At 53.5% G+C, this 25,806-nt stretch overlaps 1 protein-coding gene across 2 annotated transcripts in view; it reads left to right on the top strand.

Moving 5' to 3' along the window:
• The first annotated feature begins 4,283 nt into the window (after positions 1 to 4,283).
• The window catches only part of MARK4 (microtubule affinity regulating kinase 4), a 23,901-nt gene continuing 2,378 nt past the window's right edge, over positions 4,284 to 25,806 (top strand). Inside the window, exons 1-15 of one of the 2 annotated variants that reach the window (XM_024768141.1) lie at positions 4,367 to 4,565; positions 6,516 to 6,569; positions 6,667 to 6,715; positions 7,498 to 7,563; positions 7,643 to 7,713; positions 8,708 to 8,764; positions 11,053 to 11,289; positions 14,896 to 15,015; positions 15,487 to 15,586; positions 16,961 to 17,070; positions 17,177 to 17,336; positions 19,727 to 19,944; positions 22,327 to 22,430; positions 24,620 to 24,898; positions 25,042 to 25,121. In XM_024768141.1, coding sequence (XP_024623909.1) covers positions 6,688 to 6,715; positions 7,498 to 7,563; positions 7,643 to 7,713; positions 8,708 to 8,764; positions 11,053 to 11,289; positions 14,896 to 15,015; positions 15,487 to 15,586; positions 16,961 to 17,070; positions 17,177 to 17,336; positions 19,727 to 19,944; positions 22,327 to 22,430; positions 24,620 to 24,898; positions 25,042 to 25,121 — 1,630 coding nt within the window. In that variant the 5' untranslated portion in view covers positions 4,367 to 4,565; positions 6,516 to 6,569; positions 6,667 to 6,687. Of the gene's footprint in view, positions 4,566 to 6,515; positions 6,570 to 6,666; positions 6,716 to 7,497; positions 7,564 to 7,642; positions 7,714 to 8,707; positions 8,765 to 11,052; positions 11,290 to 14,895; positions 15,016 to 15,486; positions 15,587 to 16,960; positions 17,071 to 17,176; positions 17,337 to 19,726; positions 19,945 to 22,326; positions 22,431 to 24,619; positions 24,899 to 25,041; positions 25,122 to 25,806 lie in introns of both variants that reach the window. The other variant, XM_024768140.1, reaches the window with a different exon arrangement.

Here is a 25,806-nt window from a genome sequence, read left to right as displayed (position 1 = left end):
CGACCCTCCCCCACTCCTCAGCCCAGCCCGACCCCTGGGGGCGCCCCTCTCGCGGGACCCCTGTCTTGTCCCTCTGCAGACCGTTTCCGCTCGGGTCTCTTCCCTCCAGGAAGCCCCCTCCCCTGCCTTGCAGGAGCCCCTCCCTTCCCCAGCGGGTTCTTAAGCCCCTTCCCCTCCAGGCCTCCCGCATCCGACAACTGGCCCCCTCCCGGATTTGCCGGGCTCTTGACCCTAAGGCCCAGCCCGGCCCTCTCCCAGGAAGGCCTGGCCCAGTCCTGCCTCTGCCTCTGGCCTTCCCCGTCTGGATCTGGGTGCCGGGCTCCGCAGGATCCCCCGTCCTCTCATTCCCAGCTTTCTGGCCCTCCGGGATCCTCCCGGCTCCTGTGGGCACCCCCTCACAGGAAGCCGGTTCCACCTTTCCTGGGCCGAGGGTCCTTTCTACCTTGTTCAAGGTCTCTCCACTTCCAGGCCTGGTACCCATCTTCCAAGCAGCCCTGTCCCTGGATTCCCAGCATCTCCAGTCCCCCCAGATCCCTCCAGACCCTCTCTGGTCTCTTCCTCTCCCAGGAAGCCTTGGCCTCCAACTTCCAGGCCCCCAGCTCAGTCTCGGATTTCTAGGCCCTGAACCAGTCTGACTCCAGGCCTCATCCTCCCCGTATCAACTTCTCCACTCCAGGCAAGCCCCCTCCCCAATCCCCCAACCCCTTGACCCCACTCCTAAGCCAGGCCCCTCCTCACAGGATACTGCCTCATCCCTTAGATCTCCAGGCCCCCATCCCTTCCGCTGCCCCAGGGCCTCCCCCTTCCTTGCCAGGGGTCTGGCCTCCCAGGGAAACCCCCTCCTCAGCTTCAGAGTCCTTCCTCAGCTCACAAGGCCTGGCCCCAGATCCTTCTTCCAGAAAACTCCTGGATTTGAAGCCTCTGGTCTTGACCTGGCTCTAAGCCCTCTTCTCTTGGGGTCTGTCCGCTGGGAGCTTTCTCCCCAAGTTCCTCGGCCTCTTGACCCCCACAAGGCTCAGCCTTTACTCCTTGGATCTGCCCCTTGCCCGGGAAGCCCCTTCCTCAGGATTTCAGGCCCCTGGACTTCTCTCTGGTTCCGAGTGCTCCTAGAAACCCCTTTCTTAGACTTCTAGGAGTTTCTTCAAGACCCAGGCCCCTGGCTCAGGTATCCTTGTCTCCTGACTTCCATTGTCCCATGGCTTGGACCCTTCCCACTATTCCCAGACCCCCCTGTCCCTACACCACAGCCAGGAACAATCCCAGAGAGACGACCCCCCCCACACCCCGCCGCCGATTTCCCTGATTTCTGGTTACTCTCACTGCTTCAAAAGACCCTCCCACCAACCAATGCCAGACTCCTCCCCAGCTGGAGTCTTCGTCCCTTTCCAGGCCTCCTGCCAGGTCCCTGCCAATCCTCAGCCACCCTCGCCCCAGATCCCCACCAGAGATTTGTCTCTGTCCCTTCATCTTGTAGGACCCTGCCTCCTAGAGATCCCCCATCACCACCACCACTGCCATCACGACCCATCATGCTGCAGGCCAGACTCTGATTTGGAGTCTTCGCTGAGAAACCCACCTCTCCCCCACCCCAGCCCAGTCACTCCAGACAAGGAGCCCACAGGCCTGGGTTCCTGTGCTGCTTCTGCCAGCCACTTTGCACTGTGACCTCAGGCAACTGGCTCTCGCCTTCTGAGCCTGTTGCCTGCCCCGCAAAATGGGGTGATGGCTTGAGTCCCTCAGAGGGTTAGTCGAGATGATAGGGGCAAAGCCCGACCCATAGGATGCACTCCACACGTGTCCGCTGCTGTTGTGAGTGTGGATATGATCCTCAACCCAGGGCTGTCATTGGTTGTTATGGGAGCTTGCAGACCCACTCGCTGCTCGGAGCCTCAGTTTCTTCACCTCTAAATGGGGTTGATGGTAGCACCTCCCTGTTAGGGATGTTATAAGGAGCCAAAGAGATTATGTGAGCGAGGCGCACAGGGCCAGGCCTAGTGTAGCTGCTATTATTATTATTACTGTTGTCATGACTTTGATTTTTTAGAGAAGCGTAAGTTCAAATCTAGTTTCTGTCCGTCCCTAGCTGTGTGACCTCAGGCAGGTTACCTCACCTCTCTGAGCCTCAGTTTCCTCATCCGTAAAACAGGGCTTGTACGAGCACTTCCTCCTCCTCTTATCGTTCAGATTTGTGCATCATGGGGACTTCGGGAAGGCTAATTCTCCCCTCTCCTCCCAGCTCCAGTCTGTAAGACCTGCTTGTCAGTCCTGGCAGAGGGTCACCTCTCTCCGTCTGGAATCTGAGGTCATAGCCCCCTCCTCTGCCACCTGGATACCATGATGACAGCCATGTGGGGTCATGCTCCCCCACCCCAAGTTCCAGGCCCCCCACCACCCAGCTTCTCTGGAGGTTCCCTAGCAACAGACCCGGTGTTGGGGCACCAGCCGGCGGGAGGGAGCCAGGCCAGCTGGTGGTGCCGGCCAATTTTAGCTCCCGCCCCCGGCCCCTGAGGGCCTTGTCACCCACTGCCCCAGCTGCCCCTTGCAGGGGTCCCTCAGCCACGCTGCCTTCAGTGGGGTGCCAGCCCAGCCCCAGTTGGCTCCCCTAGTACCACCTGCTGGGGATTCTTCTCCAAGCCCTTATCTGGGTGAGAATCAGAGGTCTTATCTGCTAGGATCTCCAACTCCCTTCCTGCCCTCCCCGCGAAGGAGGCCTGGGGTTGTGAGTAGCCCGGTGGGGGATGTGGGAAAGAGCTGGGGGCTCAGGAGTCAGCCGACCTGGGTTCGAATCCTAGGCACTCTGCTCCACCTGTCCTGTGACCTTGGGCAAGGTACTTAACCCTGCCCTCAGCCTTAGGGTCCCCATGTGGAGAGTGCGGATCATAATTGCACCCACTGTGGAAGTCAGGTGAAGGCGTGGTAGCAGCAGGCATGTGGTTAGGGCTCCAGCAGTGGCGGCTGGCTTTCTGCCCCTTGTGGGGAGCATTACCTTTCTGCTTCTTATTAATGAACTGTGTGACCTTGACAAGGCACCGTCTCGCTGCAAGCCTCAATTTCACCTCTGGAATATGGGGATACAGGTGCCGCCCTCATTGGGCTACTGTAGGAATTAAATGCAGATGAGGTGCTTTAATGCCCAGGATTTGGCCAATAGTAAAGCCTACTTAATAAAAATGACAGGAGTGTGAGACAGTGTCGCACGGCAGCGGTGAAGACGTCAACTCTGGGGTAAACTGTCTGGGTTCAGGTCCCATCTCTGAGCCTCAGTTTCCCTACCTATAAAATGGGAATGATGGTGCCTTAATGGCCAGTGCTCATTAAATGGTGAGCCTCATCACTGTTAAGTGGCCCAGCAGATCCCTGCAAGGAGCAGCCCGGGTCCTCCTCTTCGTTGCCTACCTGGCCTTCTGTCTTCCTCAGCTCCCTGTGTCCTCCTGTGTCCCACCCCCAGCCTTGGGAAGGGCGCAGGGACAGCCCAGGGTCTGAGCCGAGCCGTCTTGGCCAGGGCCTCTGTCACACACACCTTGGGCCCCAGCGCTAAAAGGGAGGCACAGTCCCTGGGGCTCACAATCAGGACAGGAGAGCCTGGAGCAGGCAGGTGACCTGCGGGGGAGAGAGGCCCAGGAGGGGCAGGATGGCAGGAACGCAACGTCGGGGACAGATCGTGGTGTATGTAGCGTGGGAGTCAGCGGGTGAGGGCGGCGATGGAGCAGCAGGGCGGTGCCGCCCCACGCCCACCCCAGCAAGGAAGCAACAAAGTTTCCCACAGAAGGAAGGTTAACAATGTGGGGCTACAGTGTCAGGGCGAAATGAAAGACGGTTGGTTACAGTGTTTGGAGTAGAATTTGGGGCAATAAGGATCAAAAGAAAGCATTGCAGGCAGTTAACTGGAAGTCAGGTGTTGAAATATGGGCTTGCCATAGAACTGGGGGCTGGATGGGGACAGTGATGGATAAAATGGAATGCTGGGAGCAGTGAGGGTTGGGCTAGAGGGTTGAGTCCAGACTGAGTTGGCGTTGATTGGGGTTGAGGGCTGCAGCGTTAGAATACAATACCTTGGAGCTGATGGAGGTTCTAGTAATTAGAAAAGGAAGTTGGGGGAGTGGGTAGACTGATTGCAGGGAGGGGTGAAGAAGAGACCTGATACCTGGGGTCCCAGGTGCTGCAGAGTTGGGGGAGCCTCAGCATCTTTGTTCTTGGAGGTGTCTTTTCACAGAGAAATATGGGGGACCCAAAGCCTTCTCTCTGGCGTGGGTTTGAAAAGCGCCACGAGGGGACCGGTGGCCATGGCTGGAGTTAACAGCCCCAGCACACAGGTGGATTGGATGGGCGCTGCCCACCTCTCATGCTCCATCTCCCCCGCCCAGCATGGCACCCTGGGCATTGGCCGCTCCTCGGACAAGGGACCGTCCTGGTCCAGCCGCTCCCTGGGTGCCCGCTGCCGAAACTCCATCGCCTCCTGTCCTGAAGAGCAGCCCCATGTAGGCAACTACCGCCTGCTGAGGACCATTGGGAAGGGCAACTTTGCCAAAGTCAAGCTGGCCCGGCACATCCTTACCGGCCGGGAGGTGAGTGAGGGGAGAGGGCGGGGCTCGGGGCAGAATCCTGCAGCCCTGGCACTTGGTGGGAGGTAGGGAGAGGTCGGGCTTGGCCCTCACTTTGCTTTGTGACCACATGTAAATCTCTCACTCTCACAATAGAACATCTCACATTTTCCCAGAACGACTCAGGTAGGAAAAGGGAGCCAATTTCAGGCATCCCTGAAATTGTTGGGCTGTCTCAGATCACAGGCAAGCCGTGTGTACTGTTTCTAAGAAGTCATATGGTTTTTGTATCTAAACCTAGGCCACCTCCCTGTTTTAATGGTGGACTTTGGTCCCACCAAATCTTCCAGTGATCTTGATTGAGAACACAAGAGGTTTATTCATGTCTACACAGTCTCACTCTCCCCACTTCACCTTCCAGGATGGGTATATGTACTGAGTATGGCAACATTACTGCAGAAAGGGAGAGAACGCATCTAACTCACACTTAATGGGAAAAAAAAGACGGCGGGTGGGTTTATGATCCCTCTGCACCTCTCTCTTTCAATTTTAGAGAAAGTAACTGGAGCAATTCATCCTGCCCTCACGCTGTCTGTGCCATACATACAAAAGTTACCAGGCCCCAATGGTTTTATGGGCAAATTGTACCAAACATTTCATTTTTATGCTAATATCTCCAGAGACTAAAGAAAGAGGTTCCACTGCCAGAAGAATTTTATGTGCTCTTTGGTGACAACAAAACCAGATAAGGCATAAAATTGTGGGCCCGTCTTACATGTGAATATAGGTACAAAAATCTTAAAACATTAGCAAAAAGAATCTGACAGATCAATTAAAGAAAGCTGTGTGGTGACAAAGCTGGGTTTATCCGAGGAATGCACGGTTCTTTTCAAATTGACAATTTATTCATGTACTTCGCCACATTCACAGGTTCAAGGGCAGAAACGATATGATCATCTCAATACTAGCATAAAAAGTGCTTGACAAGATTAAAAACTCATTTGTGAAAGTGTGAAGAAAGCTAAGGGACCCTCTTCCCCCACAAAGAGCACATTGTTCCTCTCATGTGGTCTTGAACGTGATTCCAGGGTTTTCTAAAGGAACAGAGCCTCCTGAGGGAAGAGTTCTGTAATCCAGTGGATCTGGGGTGATTGGGGGGGTGACCCCAAAACCCTTTGGGAAAACTAAAGACCTAAGCTGGATTACAGCTCTTGAAGTGCTGTACCCCAGTGTGAAATTCAAAATAAAAACTTCACTAAACTTCAGGATAAGTACAAAGAGGATTCAGTAACGTTCTGATTTTTCCCCCATGATGACTACCTCGAAGCTCTTTCAAAGCTTTCTATAGATTTTAAGTGTTTAAGAGGTTGACTGTCAGGCTGCATAAGTTCAAGTCCCAGCCCACAAACTTAGCAGCCAAGTAACCTTGGCCAAGTGACTGAACAGCTCTGTGTCTCGGTTTCCCCATTTGTAAAATGAGGATCATCTCATAGGGTTGGCATGAGGATCTAGAGAGTTCTCATTTGTAAAGCGCGTAGACCAGGGCCTGGCCCGTGTGACTGCTCAGTAGATGTGAGGTCTGGTTATTATTTCTTGTTCCACAGTTTGTGCCTTCAAAACAAAGATGCTGATGGGTGAGTGGTCTGAGATGCCCTCCCAGAGGGGCCCCCTCAAGGTCTCAGTCACCCTCACACTCACTCACACAGGCCCTTGGAGCCGCCCCACCCAGGCCCCATGGTGGTATAGGGGATATATTTCCCTGCAGAAGTAAGGGTAGCACTGGACATGGTAAGAACAGCATGTGCAAAGGTCACGAGGCTCAGAGCCCACCTCCACTAAGAATGGCCCAGGCTGAGAGCTGTCTCTGAAAAGGGACAAAGGAAGGATATCCTAGGGTGATCTGGGTTGGGGGAACCTTTCCCAGCTCGAGGGCCTGTGGTACCTAGACCTTTCCCCCCTTTCTTCCGTCTCTAGGTCGCCATCAAGATCATCGATAAAACCCAGCTGAACCCCAGCAGCCTGCAGAAGGTGAGGCCCAGGGAGAGGGAGCAGGGCAGGGGCAAGGTTGGGAAGAGGGTCCTCGAAACGGCCCACCCTCATCTTTCTCTTTCTTCCTTTCTTCCAGCTGTTCCGAGAAGTCCGTATCATGAAGGGCCTAAACCACCCCAACATCGGTGAGGAGGGGAAGGGAGTGGGCTCGGTGGATACCAACCAGGGCACTTGGGAAAAGAGAGTCGGGGGAGGAGAGAACTGGCCGTTACTGTAATTAGAAAGACCTGTTTTTTCGTAGCAGTATCCCTGCTCCCTGGCTGTGTGACCTTGGGTGAGTCACTCAACCTCTCTGAGCCTCAATTTCCTCCTCTGGAGCGGGGCGGGGGGGTGATAAGAGGGCTTACTTCAAGGTCATTGCGAGGATTGGGTAAGGTCATGCGTGCAAAGCACTTAGTTCGGAGCTAAGCTGTGGGAGCTGGGCTGATCATTGTCATCAGCGGCAGCCATTGTCATTGTCATCAGTGGCAGCCATTGTCATTGTCATCAGCGGCAGCCATTGTCATTGTCGTTCTGATTAGGCAGAGTGGGGAAAGTGGGGTCTTTACAAAAGAAGCAGGATTTAGCCTGGCCTGAATGTGGCCGTAGCATTTATTCATCCGTTTGTTTATATATACCCAGTGAATACTTACTGAGTGGGCTGCTTATGTGCCAGACTCCGGGGCACAGCGGTAAAGCAAACAGGTAGAAACCCCTGGCCTCATAGAGCTGACATTCTTGTGAGGAAGTGGAGAAGGTGGTAAAGTGGGGCCAGGGAGTTTGGAAAATCTTGCCATCAGTAGGGAGCCATCGAATGTTCTTGAGTAAGGGGTGTTATGGTCAGCACATGCGCAGTTACGAAGTGCTGGTGGAGGGTGAGGGGTCTCTTCTCTTGTAACTCCCCGCCCCCATCCCTGGGCCATTGCAGTGAAGCTCTTCGAGGTGATCGAGACAGAGAAGACGCTGTACCTGGTGATGGAATATGCAAGTGCTGGTGAGGCTCCTCCCCTCCCCGCCCTGCTCTCTGCGCCCCCCATGCCCCGCCCTGACCCCGCTCGGCCTCTGCCCTGCAGGAGAAGTGTTTGACTACCTCGTGTCACACGGCCGCATGAAGGAGAAGGAAGCTCGAGCCAAGTTCCGACAGGTTGGGGTCACAGCTGCGGGTGGGGCTGGGAGGGAACCCCAGTCCCTGGGGACGAGGGTCTGATTGCTGGGTGTGGGTCTGGGCTGTCCAAGGACCTGGGGGCGTGGCTTAAGGCAGGGTGGGGGTGAAGGTGGAGAGCTGGGTGGCTGTGGGCGTGCAGATGCCCAGGTGTGAGGGTACCTAGGTGGAGGGATGCAGGTACCCAGGTGGGTGGGCAAGAGGGTCAGGCATGAAAGTGCCCAGGTGTGCCAGTGTCAGATGTGTGGGTATGAAGGTGTGCCCCGTATATAAGAGTGTGCCTAGGAGGGCACACAGGTGCCAGGGTGCTGAGGTGTGTGAGTGTAGGAGTGTAGGTGCCCAGGTATATAGGTGTGTAGCTGTGTGGGTAAAAGTGCATATGGCAGCTGGGGTGTACGGGTGAGGGGGGCCCAAGTGTGGGTATCTTAAGTTTGTGGGTAAGAGGGCGTGTGGTGTCAGATGTGTGGCAGTGAGGGTGCCCAGATGGGTAAGAGGGCGTTCAGGTGTGAGGGTTTGGTGGGTGAGGAGATCTGAGCGAGGGTGTTGGTCCGGGACTGTCCAGCTGCTGGACGCCGCTGTACTGGGTGCGCGGGGCTTAAGCCCTGGTATGTTGGGCCACGTGTCTGTCTATAGCTGTGCGATGTTCTCACGCGTGTTTCTTGACGTGAACGTCAGGAGGGGCCCGTCCTGTTGTCTTGGTGCTGATGTCCTTGCTGGGAGGGTGTCCCGATGTCTGGGTACCAGGGTGTCCGGGTGTCCGGGTGGAGGTGTGTGTCTGTGCAGGTCCCACATCACTTCCTGCTGTGGCCGAATTGGGGGGTGGGGAGGGGCGCCAGCATCACAGCCTGTGCTTGGGGAGGCCCAGCGTCCAGGGCTCAGTTGAGGGGCGGGTTCATGGCGTCTCTGAGGGAGGCCGAGGGGTTTGGGAGCCATAAGTAACTGACCTCCCCTCCTCTCCTCCCCCCCCGCCCTCCAGATCGTGTCGGCTGTGCACTACTGCCACCAGAAAAACATTGTACACAGGGACCTGAAGGTGAGCCTCCCAGCACCGCCCCCGCCGCCTGGGGTGCCCTGTGCCCTCCGCCGTGTGCGCCTTCCTTCCGCCTTCCTGCTCCTCCCTTAGCATCCAGAGCCCCTTGACTTTTTCCCAAGCTTTTGTGGCAAAAACAAGGCCAGCTGATGGGGGAGCAGGTGGGGGATGGGGACAGGAGGAGTGAACAAAGGGAAAAGAAACAAAGTGTCCCCGGAACAGCCTCAGACTGTTACATGCATCCCGGACAAGGTCACTGGAATGCAATAAAGACTGAGTCACTCCCCGAGCCTCCGGGAGACTGCAGAATATTCAGGAAACGTCAAGAATTGAGATCTTAGAGCCCCAGAGTCACACAGCCTCCCGGGTCTTAGAATCACAGCCTCTTCGAACTTGAGAAGGACCTTTGGGAGGGCTAGTGCCCCTCAGGGAAGGGACGTAGCAGGGCCTCCCCCTGCCCTACCCCCACTGCCTGGCCGAGCTGAGTAGGGACAGCTCCTTGTCCCAGGGCCCCTGCTCCACAGCCCCACCCAGAGAGGACCTCCTGTCTCAGGACTTCCCGTCCTAGACCAGCGAGAGAAACGTTTGTCTGGTGTGAATCAAGCTGTCTGTTGTCTTCACCGTGATTTCTTGAGCATCTTCTGTGTCCCAGGCCCTGGTCTAAGTACTTAAGGAAGTGCTTCTCAAGGTTTCTGTAGCAAAGGACCAGGTTTGTTTGAGTATTTGCAATGCCCAGTCCACTGCGGACAGGTACTTTGGTAAAGTATAATAAAAATGAAAGGAAAAGAAAGATGTGCAAAATACAAGCCCGATTTTTAAAATGATTATTAATAGATTCAAAAAACATAAAATTCCATTGTCAAATTGCTGTAGACGTTTTGAAGCACTCCCTCTCTCTCTACTGCCCTGATGTCCCCACACGACCCCCTGAGGAGGCACCTTGGAGGCTTTGGAGTTTGTCCTGCAGCGGCCGGGGGTGGGGGGTGGGGAAATCCATGGTGAACAACCTGGAGGAGGCACGCTCCCTGGTGGAAGGTCCTGGAAGTGGCTGAAAGGGGATTTGGGGATACAGTCTTCAGGGGGACCAACCACGGGGACCAACCCAGAAGGGAGGTTGGGGCTGAACTGTGGAGCCTCAAATGCCACGAGGGGGAGTGTCACCACTGAGCCAGACAGAGATGCCAGTAGATTGAGGTTTGGGGGAGATCCCTCTGAAGTGTGTGTCTGTGTGGGTTCTATCCCTTCGCTGGGCCAGAGGTGGGGAAGGGTGGTGCTGAAATACACCAGGAAGTAGGGAGACCGGGAGGAAGCCAGAGATGCTGGGCTAGGGAAGGGCAGTGGTTGGGAGGGGCGAGGCATGGTCAGCAGTCTGAAGGGTGCTTCATGCGTCAGTTTGTAGTCAACAACAAGCTGGGAGAGGCGGGATGCCGGCCGCTCCTTCCACGCTCGGACTGTGGAGATGGCAGGCCTCTTTCGGATGCCAACTCTGCCGCTTTCATGCTGTGGGCATGAGGTGGCCTCCCTGAGCCTCAGTTCCCTCCCCCATGAAATGGCAAATAACAAACACGTGCCGCCAAAAATAGACAAAACCTTATAACGGCACAAAGTATTTCTCGAGTGCTGACTCTGTCCCACGCGCTGTGGTAAGCACTTTCCGGTTAAGCCTGCATCTGCCCGTGAGGCAGGTGCTATGATGACCCTTCAGCTTACACATCGGAAACTGAGGCACAGACAGAGCCGGTAATCCACCCAAAGTCACACAGTGAGTGAGTGGTGGAGCTGGGATTTGAAGCTAGGATTCTTCCGGAATCTGTCCTTTAACCCCACTGTATGTAGCCACTCTTAAAGATGAGAGTCTAAAAGCCCGGCGCATAGTAGGTGCGTAATAAATATTATATAAAATGATTGTTTTCATTTTTGTAAGTCTTGAGCGATCCGTCCTCGTTTTTTTCCTGCTGGGCGAACTGAGGCTCTGCGAAGGGCAGGAGGTTGCCTGAGGACTTCCAGCTCTGCAGACCACACGGGATAATAGAGCTAACGTTATATAGCACTTACTCGGCGTGGAATAATCGTTCGAGGACTTTTCACGGAATAATTCACTTAATTCTCAAACGTCCCTGTGAGGTGGGGATTATGTTTATCCCCATCTTATGGATGAGGAAACTAGGCCCAGAGAGGTAAAGTCACTGCCCAAGGTCACACAGAGAATAAGGGACAGGGCCACGGTCAGACCAGGTCAGCTGGCTCTGGCGCCGCACACGTCCACCGTCTGCCCTCTCCTTGCCTCGCAGGCCGAGAACCTCTTGCTGGACGCCGAGGCCAACATCAAGATCGCCGACTTTGGCTTCAGCAATGAGTTCACGCTGGGCTCGAAGCTGGACACGTTCTGCGGGAGCCCCCCATACGCCGCCCCGGAGCTGTTCCAGGGCAAGAAGTACGACGGGCCGGAGGTGGACATCTGGAGCCTCGGCGTCATCCTATACACCCTCGTCAGCGGCTCCCTGCCCTTCGACGGGCACAACCTCAAGGTGCTGGGCGGGGCTGGCACGGGGGCTGTGACTCCCCCGGGGAGGGTCTCTCTGGCCCTCACGGTCGGGCCCCTAAACACCTCTTCTGCAGAGGGCTGGAGGGGTGGGGCCAAGGTCACAGGGCATGATGGGGGTCAGGTAGGACCCAGGTCCCCACAGCCTCACGGCCAGCCCAAGTGGTCCAGGCTGTGTCGGGGTTCAGGGTGTGGGCTTGGCCGCCAGCAGGCTTGGGTTCAAATCCCGCTCACTCACTCATTCACTCAGTACATAGTTATTGCTTACCGTCCACGGGTCAGGCTCTGTTTTAAGTTTTGCTGACACAGGGTGAACAAAAGAGACAGAAACCCCTGCCTTCACACATGCTGCTCCCCGGGCGATCCTTGAAAACACGCTAAGTGGGAAAAGCTGGTCCCAAAAGACCACCCGCTGTGGGTTCCCCCTCTAGGAAATGTCTGGAATAGGCAAATTCACAGAGACAGAAGGCAGATCAGTGGTTGCCTGAGACTAGGGAGGAGAGGGGGTTGGGCTACAGAGTTTCTCCTGGGGGTTGATGACCACGTTCTAAAACGGATTCTGGTGATGGTTGCAACAACTCGGTGAATATACTGAAAGCCGTTGAATGGTGCACTTAAACAGACAAACAAAAGACGCTGCTCTCGTGGACCGACATTCTTGCAGCAGAGCCAGGCAGAAAATAAAATAATAAGCAAAATACATAGCGCGCTAGATGCTGGCCCGTTCTGTGGAAGGGGTGGGAAGCGTGGGCTGAGTTGTAGTGTTGGGGCGGATTTTTTTTTTTTCCCTTTGAACTTTTTATTCTGAAACGTTGCCAGTCAACAGAGAAGTTGTCGGCCTAGAACCGGGGACAGGTGTGTACCTTTCAGGAGATGCTCTGGTTGCCTGCGGCCACGTGTGCCACGTGAGTGTCTATATATGCTCATGGTACCGCTGTCATCACCGTTACTGATGGAACACATGGGAATCAGTTGCAGACACAATGCGCCTTCATCCCTAAAGGCTGCATACAGCAGGGATCTCATGAGACGCAGCCTTTCCCCATCCACGATCACGCTCAGGAAATCCAGCGCTGATGTGTTCCCGGCCTCTAAGCCACGGCCCATGCTCGGGTTGCATCGGTCATCCCGAGAATATCCTTGGCCACCGTGTCTTCTGCTCCAGCATCCGCTCAGACGCCCTCATGGCGTTCTGTTGTCCTGTCTCTAGTCTCCTCTCATCTGGAACAGTCCCTCCGCCGTTCTTTGTCTTCCATGGCACGGCAGCGATGAGTTCAGGCCAGTCATCGCGGAAAGAACCTCCCTCAGTCTGGGCTGCACAGTGTGTCCTCACGCTTGGATCCAGGTGGTGCATTTCGGGTGGGAATTCCTCAGCGGGGGTGCTCAGGCTGCTTGATGTGGCCGTGAGGAGCCGTCAGGGGATCAGGGAGGTCATTGCCGAGGACAGGCCAGCAGAACCCTGAGTGATGAGGACGGGGACCCCTTCGTCACGGTGGCATCGGCCAAGCAGCCAACTCCGCCGAGGCTGTCTCCACCTCTGTTCAGTGAGGACCCTAGGGTACCAGCCTCACAGCAGCGATTCGAGGACTTGCTGAGATCACAGAATAATCTTTCTGAGCCCCGCGCATGAAGCCAAGAGAACTTTCCAAAGGGCCAGACCTGCCTCTCACCTGCCCCAGGCCCTTGTCACCTCCTGTTGTCCCAGTTTCCCCACCAGGCACCCCAAGCCTTGCTAGGTGAAGGAGACATGCAGCTGGGGGCAGATCCCTGCTCTGTCATTTCCTTGCTGAGTGACATTGAACAAGTCCCTTTCTGAACCTCTGTTTCCCCACCTGTAAGATGGGGACGGTTACAGCCAGACTGGGTGTGTGAAGCCCTTCACAGGGACCTGGCATCTGCCCAGGGTGTCACGCTCGGGAGCTGCCCTGGTGGTGGTGTCCGTGGCCTGATGGCTACTTCTCACCATCACGTGACAGAGGCGGCGTGGAGTGGTGGTTACACAGCACAGGCTCCGGGCCTTGACTGCCTGGCTTTGAACCCTGGCCCTGCCATTTCCTGGCTGCACAGTCCCAGAGCAAGTGACTTAACCTCTCTGGGCCTCAGTTTCCTTGTCTGGAAAACGGGGCGTCACAACCCTGCTTCACAGCATCCTTGTGAACACAGATGTCATGTGTGTAAAGCACTGAGAACGCGGCCCAGCACCGGGTGAGTGCTCTGAAAGCAATCCTCATTACTATGAAATATTCACGACCCTTCAGGCTGTGATGATCTGCAGGCTCCCCAGGCACAGGCCTCATCCAGCCCTTTTAGGAGAAGGCCCCCGGAGGGAGCTCCCAGCCCAGGCCCTGGCAGAGGGCTCCACCCCAAGAGACCCCTTCCCCCATTCACCCTACCCTCCATTTTCTGTCTACCTCAGTTCTTTATTCAGGATGGAAGGGGCTCTCCCTAGTCTGCCATGCCATGGAGTGTGGAATTTATTTTTTCTTTCATAACCTTGGCAGGGCCCTCCTAAGAGGCCCTTAAAAAAAAAGTCAGCATATAAATCAGTGCTCATTCTTTGAAACTGCCAGGGCCTCATAGCTTTTTGGAAAGACATGGGGGATGGGGGGCAGGATGCCCCTCTCTCCTCCCCTTTTGTAAACCTAGTATTAAAAAAGCATTTGCGGGTACTTCCCTGGTGGCGCAGTGGTTGGGACTCAGCCTGCCAGTGCAGGGGACGCGTGTTCATGCCCTGGTCCGGGAGGATCCCACATGCCACGGAGCAACTAAGCCCGTGTGCCACAACTACTGAGCCTGCGCTCTAGAGCCTGTGAGCCACAACTGCTGAGCCCACGTGCCACAACTGCTGAGGCCCGCACGCCTAGAGCCCGTGCTCTGCAACAGAGGCCACCGCAATGAGAAGCCCATGCACTGCAACGAAGAGTAGCCCCCACTCGCCGCAACCAGAGAAAGCCCGCCCGCAGCAATGAAGACCCAATGCAGCCAAAACTTAATTAATTAAAAAAAAAACACTTGCGGAATCCCTAGCGGTCCAGTGGTTAGGACTCCGCGCTTTCACTGCGGAGGGTCCAGGTTCGATCGCTGGTGCTGGAACTAAGATCCCACAATCCATGAGGTACGGTCAAAAAAAAAAAAAAAAAAAAAGGTACTTGCTCTGGACATGACTCGTGCTAGGCATTTACTTCTACAGACTCACTCCTACCCTGGCCTGGGGAGTGAGTGCTGTGATCCCTGTTTACAGATATGGAAACTAAGGCCCCAGAGGCTGACTCACCGACCCACCTCCCCTCTTATCTGGCTTATGGAACTCACCCTCTCTGTAAGATTAACTCAGAGTGAAAAGTTGTATCACTTTTTAAAAAAACTTTTTTGAAAACTGCTGCATCTATGACAACGTTCCCATTTTACAGATTGGAACTGAGGTCGGGAAAAGTGGTGGGGTTTTTCCCACTGCGTCAGGGCTGGGACTTGGAGCGCCTATCACTTTTGTCGGGGGATTGGGAGAAAGATGTGTGTGTGTGTGTGTGTGTGTGTAATGAAAACGGGTGGGGAGGCGGGGCGGACCCCTCCCCCAGTAACCCCATCCCCCCAGGAGCTGCGAGAGCGAGTCCTCAGAGGGAAGTACCGGGTCCCTTTCTACATGTCAACAGACTGTGAGAGCATCCTGCGGAGATTTTTGGTGCTGAACCCAGCGAAACGCTGTACTCTCGAGGTAAGCTAAGCCTCCAGCCCCACACCCCTCCCACTGAAGCCTTCTTGGCTGACACTATTCCTCCCTCTCCCGTGCCCGACCCGCTGCTGGAAGGTGAGGGGAGACAGGCAGCCCAGGAAAAGGCTCCCAGGCCCGTCCTGACACCGCCCCCCAAACAGCCTCGCCCACTCCCCGACATGCCAGTAATTAGCTAATGAGCTCCTAGAATGATTACAGGGTGCCAGGGACCCAGATGATGCGGAGGAGGAAGGGTGGCTTCAGGAGGCTTCAGCTGGGTGGGTGAGGGATAGGGTGAGGAGGTGCTAGCTCTCAGGAAGCTCTTGATTCTGGGGCGCTAGGCCTTGGAGGTGGGGGCAAGGCAGGGCAGGAACCCCATTCGGGGGCCTGCGTGGGAGGTGGGAAGCTATATTTTTCCCAGTTCCTTCTGACATCTCTCTTTCCCCTTCCCTGTCCTGCTCCCGATTCCTGTAGCAAATCATGAAAGACAAATGGATCAACATCGGCTATGAGGGTGAGGAGTTGAAGCCATACACAGAGCCCGAGGAGGACTTCGGGGACACCAAGCGAATCGGTGAGGGTCAGGGAGAGCAGAGCCATAGGCTCCAGAGCCAGGGGTAGGAGCTTCCCAGCACCTACCCCTTTGGTTAGTGCATCACAGAAGTTTGCAAGGCAATTGGGGAGAGCAGAGAAGTCTGGGCTCCAGTCCCTGCGCCGCTAGTTTCTAGCTGTGTGACCCAGGGCCAGTGGCTTCCCCTCTCTGTGCTTCTGTTTCTTCATCTATAAAACGGGATAATCAGAGGGCCTATCTCATAAGTTTGTTATGAATAGTCAATGAATGCATTTATATAAAGCACTTACATCAGGCATGTAATAAGTGCTTCTGTGTTAGCTTTGACTATTAAGACACAGGAAATCACAGTCACTTCCAGAAGAGTTTGGTCAAAGCCATCAGTAATCTGCGTGTTTGAGAAAAACTCCCATCTTGGTACATGCCTCACCCTCCAGCCATTTGGTCCCAATCCCTTCAGCCTGGAGCCCTCGAACATTTGACCCCAAAAGCATTAGCCCTGGAAGAGCCCCTCAGGAACCATCCAGTAACCTTCATTCTACAGCTGAGGAAACCAAGGCCACCATCAGATCTGACTGTATTAATCAGGACTTCCTGGTTGCAAGTAACAGAAAACCCAAGCCATTCTGGCTTAAACCAGATAATAATAATAGGTTGAACCGTGTGAAATTGCCATTGTAATAGCTCAGAAATTGTTAATGCCAGCAATTTCGTGTGTTTTAACCTAATAGTGATGTTATTCATTCACATAACTGAAAAGGCCAGGGTATATCAGCCTTCAGGCACAGCTGGATCCAGGTGCTCAGAGACAGTTGTTAGGGATCTTCTCAGTGGTGGCTTCTTTCCCAGGCAGCTCTCCCCGCCAGGAGCAAGCTGACAGCAGCATATCCTAGTGGCCTGGACACCCCATCAGGAAGAGAAGCCACTTTCCTAATGTTCCAATAGAAGCCCTAGGGTGGTGCCCATTGACTACCCCTGAACCAGTCAATTTGACCTTGGGGATGGAACACTTTTATTGGCCAGAACTGGGTCATATGTCCACCCTAACCAATCACTGTGGCTTTGGGTATGGAGCATTCTGATTGGCCATACCTGGGTCATCTGCCCACCCTGAACCAACCAGTATGGCCTTGGGGATGGAACACTCTGATGGTCCAGACCTGAGTTATATGCCTGCCCTCGGGGCTTGGAGCAGGCAGGAGTCAGCCAGGTGATCTGAGCTGGGAAGAAATGTTCTTCCAAGGAAAATCAGGGTGCTGCTGGCAGAAGGAGGAATGGACACTGGAAAAGCCAAAGAGCAGGCATTATGTGATGCAGAAACGAGTGGAAGGGAGGGATCTGGGAAGACTGAACCTCCTCTCCATGCCCCTCTCCCAGAGGTGATGGTGGGTATGGGCTACACGCGGGAAGAAATCAAAGAGGCCTTGACCAGCCAGAAGTACAACGAAGTGACCGCCACCTACCTCCTGCTGGGCAGGAAGACTGAGGTAAGAAGGCGTCAGGGACATTTGGGATGCGCGATGCCCGGGGTGGGGGGACTTCTGGGGCAGAGGGGACAGGGGCTGAGGTTCCTCATCTGTCATCTTCCTGCAGGAGGGTGGGGACCGGGGCACCCCGGGGCTGGCCCTGGCACGGGTGCGGGCGCCCAGCGACACCACCAATGGAACAAGCTCCAGCAAAGGCACCAGCCACAGCAAAGGGCAGCGGACCTCCTCCTCCACCTACCACCGCCAGCGCAGGCACAGCGACTTCTGTGAGTGTCGGCCCCACACCCTCACACGCCCTCCCTGGTCCCAGGGCCTTGGACCTGCATTACGTCGGGGTTCTCTGGCTGGCAAGCAGAGAACCAACTGCAACAAAGGGAGGAGTGCCTTATAAAGGTGCAGGGACATTGCATGAAATTTGGAGGCAGTCAGGCTCAGTAAGGGATTAGAAACTGGAAAAGCAGCCAGACCCAGAGCAGACACTCTGTGTCTTGCTTCTTCTCTGCTTGTCTGTTTTTTCCTTTCTTTCTTACATATCCTGCCTTATCTTTTTCCCAGTCTCTTAACTCCTTACAACTCGGTTTTCGAGGCCAGCTCAAATAATAGCTGGAATCTCTTTGGTCCACTTGATATCAGGGTCCAGTTGGGATTAATCCACTTGACTAGGACACAGGATGACACATTGTACAAAATGGCTGCTGAGAGCCTGCCCTCTGGCCTCTCCTCCTTACTTACTAGTGGGAAGGGAGTGGGCAGACACCTGATTGTATCCCACATTCTGCAACTAACATATATCTCATCCCCCGCAGACAATAGACCCACCACCACTACCACCACAAATGAGACGTGGGAACTTCCAAGAGGTCTCTTGCCTATACCCTCATCAAATGTTAATCATCCCCACTATTTTTCAACAGCTTTATTGAGATACAGTTCACATACATTGAAAGTGTGCGGTTCAGTGGCGTTAGTATAGTCACAGATTTGTGTATCTTTCACCACAGTCAACTTTAGAACATTGTCAGTACCCCATAAAGAAACTCCATAACCCTTATTCATCTATTTCAAATCTCCCATCCAGCCCAACCTCCAGCCCCTGACAACTACTGATCTATTTACTATCTCTGTCGATTTTCCTAGCCTGGACATTTCACATAAATGGAATCATACAGTATGTGACCTTTTGTGACTGGATTCTTTCACTTAGCATCACGTTTTCAAGGTCCATCTGTATCGTAGCAGTATCGGTGCTTCATTCCTTTTTATGGCCGAATAATATTCCATTGCGTGGATATACCGTATTTTGTTTATCCATTAATCAACTGAGGGTCATTTGGGTTGTTTCCACCTCTGGTTACTGTGAATAGCATTGCTGTGTACATTCAGGTACAAGTTTTTGTGTAGATGTCTGTTTTCATTTCTCTTGGGCAAGTACCTAGGAGTGGAATTGCTGAGTCATATGGTAACTCTACGTTTAACAGTTCAGGAACTGCCAAGGTGATTTCCAACTTTCCGTTATTTTTGCAGCCCTACTTCTCTCTAGGGGTGAAATTCTTTACTCTGGGACGGGCACTAGTACAGGGAGAGGGGAGTCAGGGAAGCTTAGCATCAGTCCTGAGCAGAACCTGCTTTGTTCTGGATGGTCAAGCCGTTCCCCTCCCCTGGATCTCCTTTTCCCCACCTATAAAATAGCGAGATTGGCCCAGAGAGTCCCTAAGAAGCTTGTGAGTCCAACATCCTATGGTTAGAACATGGTAACCTTTAAAAATAACCCACATGGAGACCTTCTGGGTTCTGGGGTTCTCAGGACAAAAGATAGTTTATGAGTGCCCCGTGTCTGTCATTGTAGAGCTCGTTATGGTTCTGGGACTTTTGTGCATTAAGTTTCCTGAGGATTTAACATGCAGAAGTTCTGACTTTCTGAAGTTCTAGAACAAGTTTAACCCCCGGGTTCTAAAACTGTAAATTCCCAAGATGTTCTAAAGGACAAAATTTGTTTTGTTTTGTTTTGTTTTGTTTGTTTTTTGGGTTTTTTTTTTTTTGCGGTACGCGGGCCTCTCACTGTTGTGGCCTCTCCCGTTGCGGAGCACAGGCTCCGGACGCGCAGGCTCAGCGGCCATGGTTCACGGGCCCAGCCGCTCCGCGGCATGTGGGATCCTCCCAGACCGGGGCACGAACCCGTGTCCCCTGCATCGGCAGGCGGACTCTCAACCACTGCGCCACCAGGGAAGCCCTTTTCCCCCTTTTTATACACATGATAGCCCACTGTAGACCTCATACCTTGCCTTGCCTTTTCTACCTCACAATCTATCTTGAAGATCTTTCTGTGTTGGAACGTTGTTTATAGTTGCATAGTATTCCATTGTGTGACAATATCTTGACTTACTTAGTTATCCCCATATTAAGGGGCATTTAGCCTGTTCCCAGTCTTTTGGCCTGAAAAAAAAAAAGAAGGATGCAGTGAATAACCTGTATGTGTGTCATGTCATTTATGTGGAGCTTCTGGGTCAGTGTATACGTTGTCACTTAGATATTATCAGAATGGCCCATGCAAAGGTTGTAGCCTACGTGAGGAATTCTAAGGTTCTAAGGATCATCTGGAGTACGTTCTGGCTTTTCCAGGTGACGCCAACCCTAAACTGTCCCCTCCCTCTACCAGGTGGCCCATCCCCTGCACCCCTGCACCCCAAGCGCAGCCCAACCAGCACAGGGGAGGCGGAGCTGAAGGAGGAGCGCCTGCCAGGCCGGAAGGCGAGCTGCAGTGCCGCGGGGAGCGGGAGCCGAGGGCTGCCCCCCTCCAGCCCCATGGTCAGCAGCGCCCACAACCCCAACAAGGCAGAGATCCCAGAGCGGCGGAAGGACAGTACGAGCACCCCTGTGAGTGGAGGGGCTGGGGGATGGGACCAGGGGTGCCGCCACCTGTGGCCCAGCCTATCGATGCCACCTGGGTCACATTTTTCAGACTCTGCCGTTTCCCATCCTGTTCCCCAGACCACCACGTGGGACTCTTTGTTTTATCCATTCAGTCGTTCACTCAACAGACATTTATTGAGTGCTCTCTCTGCCTAAGCTTGTACTTGATTCTAGTGTATAAATTAGGACTCAGTGTCAGAAAGAAGTACTCTGTGCTTTCGACGGGAAGGATTTAATACGGGGAATTAGGTGTGGTGCTTACACAATTGTAGGAAGGGCTGGAGGGGCAGGCAATAGACAAGACCTACAAGAATGACATACTGCCACAGCAGAATTGACCCACCAAGGGAGCTGCCACCTCTGAGGCCACCTCTACCTCTGTTGAATTCAAGAACATACAGTCATGGCGGCAATGCAAGACTCAGAAACTTCATTCTCCAGAAGAAGAGCCTCTGCTGCCCAGAAGTCTGGAGAACCGGCACTGGTGCCCTGCTGAAGCAAAGACCCTCATCTCACGGATTTGCCTGTGTGAGCCCAAGTCAAAGGGGGCAAGAAAGTGGCTGTCACCCCTTTTCCACCTTCCAGATCTTCATGAGTGCAAAGATTGGCAGAACCCATTCACATCCAGAACCTGGGCTGCAGAGGAGTTTCTGGGGAATGTAGCATTTGGCTTCGTTGCTTCTACAGCTCCTCAGTATATAATACAAGCTAAGGGAACCAAAATATCCTCATCATCAGAGACAAGGGTGGAGACAAGTTACAGGAAGGTGGTCAGGATGCTGAAGCTACAGAGACCAGAGTTTGAATTACATTGATGAGCTGTGTGACCTTGAGCAAGTAACTTCCCCTCTCTGAGCTTCACTGTTCCACCCTGTGAAAATGAGCTCATCAAAGAACTTGGGTTGTTGGGAGGATCTTGTACAGTCTTCACACAGTGTCTGGCTCAGTAAGCACTCAATGAATGAGAGCTGTTGTAATTGTTGAAATAAACCCACACTTTAAGAAAGTAGAAAAGGAACAGCAAATTACCCCCTGACCCTGCGCACCCAGAAAAGCAGTAGAAGGAAGAAAATAATAAAGAGAAGAAAAGAAATCAATAAAGGAGAAAACAGATGTACCCTAGAGAAAATCAACAAGCCAAAGTCTGATTCTTTGAAAAGATTAATAAAATTAATGGACCCCTAGCAAGACTAATTAATAAAAAAGACAGTACATAACATTGTAAATCAACTATACTTCAATTTAAAAAAAGAAAAGAAAAAATACAGCAAACACAAAATTACCGCTATCAGAAGTGAAAAAGGGAACTTTGTTCTAACACGAAAAGGTAGTAAGATGGCATTAGGAACTACCCTATGCCAATAAATTTGACAACTTAGACAAAACGGACAGATGCCTTTACAAACACAGTCAACGAAAACTGACACGAGAAGAAATGGAAAACCTGAACAGTCTCAACGTCTTCCCATAAAGAAAACTCCAGACCCAGATGGCTTTAAGCTGGTGGAAGTCTTCCACACACTGAAAGGAGGAATAATACCCGACTTAGGGAGACTTCCGGAGGGAAGGAAGAGGGATCGCTTTCCAACACATTTTGTGAGGCAACAGAATCCTGATATGCCATTCCTGTCCTCAGAGAGCTCCGTGCAGTAGGGGCTGGGGACCGCAGATGTGGTCAATCAGAGTGATCAAGGCTGTAGCAGGGAGTGCAGCTGACTCAGCCTGGGGCCAGGGCGCGGATATGTCATGAACTGACACCTGAAAGATACCTAAGAGTGAGTCAGAGGGAAAGACAGGAGGAATAACCAAGCAGATAAGACAGCACGTGCAAAGGCCTTTATCAGGAGAGACAGCACGGCATGAATAAGTATGTTTTTCAAAGTTTAACGTGGCTAGAGGTGGGGGAGAGCTGGGAGAGGAGAGGGGGGCGAGGCTGCCCCCGGGGAACCTTCCCTGACTTTCTGTCCTCCCAGCTCCAAGGCCTTCTGTGACTCTCAGCCTGCATTGCTGGGATGGCCCACTAACCCTTCATGTCTTTAGCCAAAGTACAATAAACCACCTACTCACTTTCAGTTCACACACAGGCCCCTGCCTCATTCCTTTTATTTTTATTTATTTCTTTATTATTATTATCTTGGGGCTGTGCCTTGCAGCACGCGCGATCTTAGTTCCCCGACCAGGGATCGAACCCGGGCCCCCCGCATTGGGAGCACGGAGTCTTAACCACTGGACTGCCAGGGAAGTCCTCCCTGCCTCGTTCCTAATGAGGGAGGCCATAGAGGGTAAAGGGGGATTAAGGGGTGTCCCTTTGCTCCCTCACTCTCCTCCTGGCCTTGTCTCCTGCAGAACAACCTCCCCCCAAGCATGATGACCCGCAGAAACACCTACGTTTGCACAGAACGCCCGGGGGCTGAGCGCCCATCCCTGTTGCCAAATGGCAAAGAAAACAGGTATGGAGGGAGGGCAGCAACAGGGAGGGGGCAGTGGGGTGTAGGTGAGCAGGGCCCCCTTGATCTCAGATGATAGATGCGGGGAAGGGGTGCCATGGGGACTGGGGAGTCTGTGTCTGCCCTTCCCTTGGCAGAATCTACCCATGTCCTCCCTCTCCCAGACTCCCCTGAAAATCCTCCACCCTTAATTAATTACTCATCAGCACCAGGAAAGCAGTCTGCCCCATGCTCTGCCTACGAGCCTTGGGAACCTGAGTTGATTCTTTTTTTTTTTTTTTTTGAATGATCCATTTTTAGAGCTGGAGAGAAGCCCCAGATTGTCACAGCTTCAACATCCTCTGGTTGGCTGGGTTTCAAACTTCTTTGCCTGAGTCTGTTCGGTCTCTTTCAGCTGGCATGTGAGGGAAACCAGTACAGACTGGCTGGAGCATAAAAAGGGAATGAATTGGTTCACATCACAGTTCAAGTCTGGGAGCGGGGCAGGCTTCAGGATAATGACACTGCCGCCCACCAGGACAGGCAGGCATGACGCCGAGGTGCCCTCTGGGAAGCACCTGATAAACAGATGCAGGTGTTACTCTTTGGTGGGGGCAAGGTAATGGAGTGGTTGAGGGCAGTGATTCTGTGGCTACTCGGCTCTGAGTTTGAATCTTGCCTCTTAGCTCTTCGGCAGGTGTCTGAGCCTCCATTTCCTCCTGTGTAAGATGGGGCTGATGTTCTCTGCCTCCAGACCCTATTAGAGGGATCCAGTGGAGATCAGGTGTGTCCTTGTACCTGGCACAGGGTCTGAGACACAGAAGGCATTTGATGAGTACGAGCTTTTTAGTGGTTGTTAAATAAAAATAAGAACAGCCAACATGTTTCAAGCAGTAACCATGTGCCAGGCCTCTGTACATTAGCTAGTTGAATGCCCCTAACCATTCTATGAGGTCGATCATGGTATCTCCATTTTACAGCTGAGGAAATGAGGCATAGATAGCTTAAGTAACTTGTCCAAGGCCACACAGCTGGTAAGTCAAGGCGCAAAGATTCCAGACTGACTCCAGAATCTGTACTTGTAACCACTATAATATATGGCCTCCCAGTTCTGGCCGAGAGATAGTGTATAGTTAGATTATAGATTCAGGAATGAAAAGACCCCAGAGTGCAGTGGATGAGATGGAGGTTTAGTCCTCTGTGATGCAACCATCCAGAGGTAGGAGGCAGTGTCCTCCAAGGGTTCAGGACCAATCTCAACATGAGGCTCCAGCTCTGGATCTGAGGCCACTGCACCAGTTACCACTATTTCGCAACCAGCAAGTAGGGTGGAAAGAAAGTGGAGTGCAAACTGCTTTCTTTTTAGAGGCATGACCCAGAAACGGTACAAAGCACTTCTGTTTATATTCTGTTGGCCAGAGCATGGTCACATGACCACCCCTAGCTGCAAGGGAGGCTGGGAAATGTAGTATCTGGCTGGGCAGCCATGTGCAATGTTCATACTCTAAGGGGTTTGGTCACTAAGAGTAAAACAAGGTGTATGGATTCTGGGAGAGAGGTAGTGGTACCTGCCAATCAGGGCTCCCTCTTTGAGATCCAGGCTCGTCCCGGCTCCCTAGGATAGAAATTGGAGGTCTGGCTCCTGCTGTCAGGACTGGGAGCCTCAGAGGGCCCAGAGGAGGGTCCTGGGATAGTGGAGCCACCTCTGCCCACACAGCATCTTGAGAGAGTTAGGGAGAGGGTGCCTTCCTCTTTCTTTTCACCTGTTGAAACGTTTTCATAATGAATGTCGGTCCCCTTGACGTTCACGTCTATTCCTTTCCCGCGATTGAATAATAGCAAAGTGTTTGCACAGTTGGTTTGGTTCCTGAGGTTTGGATGGCAAACGGCAAGCGATTCATCCAAAACTGTATCTGAATCTATTCAACTGCCGAGTTTGGAGGGAGGAGAATTGGGATAGGGGACAGATAGGAGGGGGCAGAGTTTAAAGAAAGGATAGTTTGAAGGAGGGATGACTTAGGAGTTGAGACAAGGTGGTAAGACAATACTAGGGTTGCACAGCGTACAGCCTGCGTAATGTACGCAGCAGCCCTGTCTCTGAGCTCCAGGTTGCTAGAGGTTTCTGATCTCAGGAATGACAAGTGGAGAAGCAGGGGGCTGGGGACTTGGCCTGCCTCAAGGCCCCACCCTGACTTGTACCTCTCTGCCCACAGCTCGGGGACCCCACGGGTGCCCCCCGCCTCCCCCTCCAGTCACAGCCTGGCTCCCCCATCAGGGGAGCGGAGCCGCCTGGCACGCGGCTCCACCGTCCGCAGCACGTTCCACGGTGGCCAGGTCCGGGACAGGCGGGCAGGGGGCGGGGCAGGTGGGGGCGTGCAGAATGGGCCCCCCGCCTCTCCCACACTGGCCCATGAGGCCGCACCCCTGCCCACTGGGCGGCCCCGCCCCACCACCAACCTCTTCACCAAGCTGACCTCCAAACTGACCCGAAGGTGAGCCCCACGGGATGTGGGGTCTGGGGAGCGGGATGGGGGGGCTGACGGGGCCTAACCTGTCTTCTGCTCTGCTCTGCCTCTGTATCCCCACGTCTCCTCCTCTTCCTCCGTCACCCTTCACCTCCCTCCTCACGCTGCAGGGTTACCCTCGATCCCTCTAAACGGCAGAACTCTAACCGCTGCGTTTCGGGCGCCTCTCTGCCCCAGGGATCCAAGATCAGTAAGTCCCCTCCACCCTCTGCTTTCACTGGCTCTGCCTCTCTATCTGCATGTCTGACCTGTGTGCGGGCCTGGCGGGAGGGGGCGCTGTGAGTCGGGTAGGGGCTCTGGTGGTTCATTTCCTCACTCAGTTAATAAACAATAGTCGGGCCTCTGGAGCCAGGCTCTCGGGGTTCAGACCCGAGCTCTTCTGAGTGCCCTTAAGCAAATGACCTAACTTCTCTGGGCCTTACTTTCCCCTTCCCTGAAGTGGGGATAGTCATAACCGTACCTTCCTCATAGGGCTGTTGTGCGGTGAGGTATATCACTCAGTGAGGTGATGCACGGGCTGAGCTTAAAATCTTGCCTTGGAAAATGCTTTATAAATATTTACTATTACTATTGAGTGTCTACTGTGTGCCTGGCACCACGGTGGGCCCAGAGTAAAGTGAACAAAAGGGATAAAATCCCTGCCCAGGACATTCTCCTAGGGGACCCAGACAGTAAACAATAACTAAGTAAAATATATACACTGTCAGGTAGTGACAAGTACTAAGGAGAAAAAGGAAGCAAGGAAGGGGGGTCAGGGGTGTGGAGAAGGGAGGGTACGGTTTTACATGGGGCAGGCCTCACCAAGGAGGTTTCATTTGAGTACAGCCTGAAGGAGGGGTGTGTGTGTGTGTGTGTGTGTGTGTGTGTCCTTCTAT

The sequence above is a fragment of the Neophocaena asiaeorientalis genome, unplaced genomic scaffold, assembly GCF_003031525.2.
Source record: "Neophocaena asiaeorientalis asiaeorientalis breed wild unplaced genomic scaffold, Neophocaena_asiaeorientalis_V1.1 scaffold629, whole genome shotgun sequence".
NCBI classification, from domain to species: Eukaryota; Metazoa; Chordata; class Mammalia; order Artiodactyla; family Phocoenidae; genus Neophocaena; species Neophocaena asiaeorientalis.
This window is presented reverse-complemented; position numbering and strand designations above follow the sequence as displayed.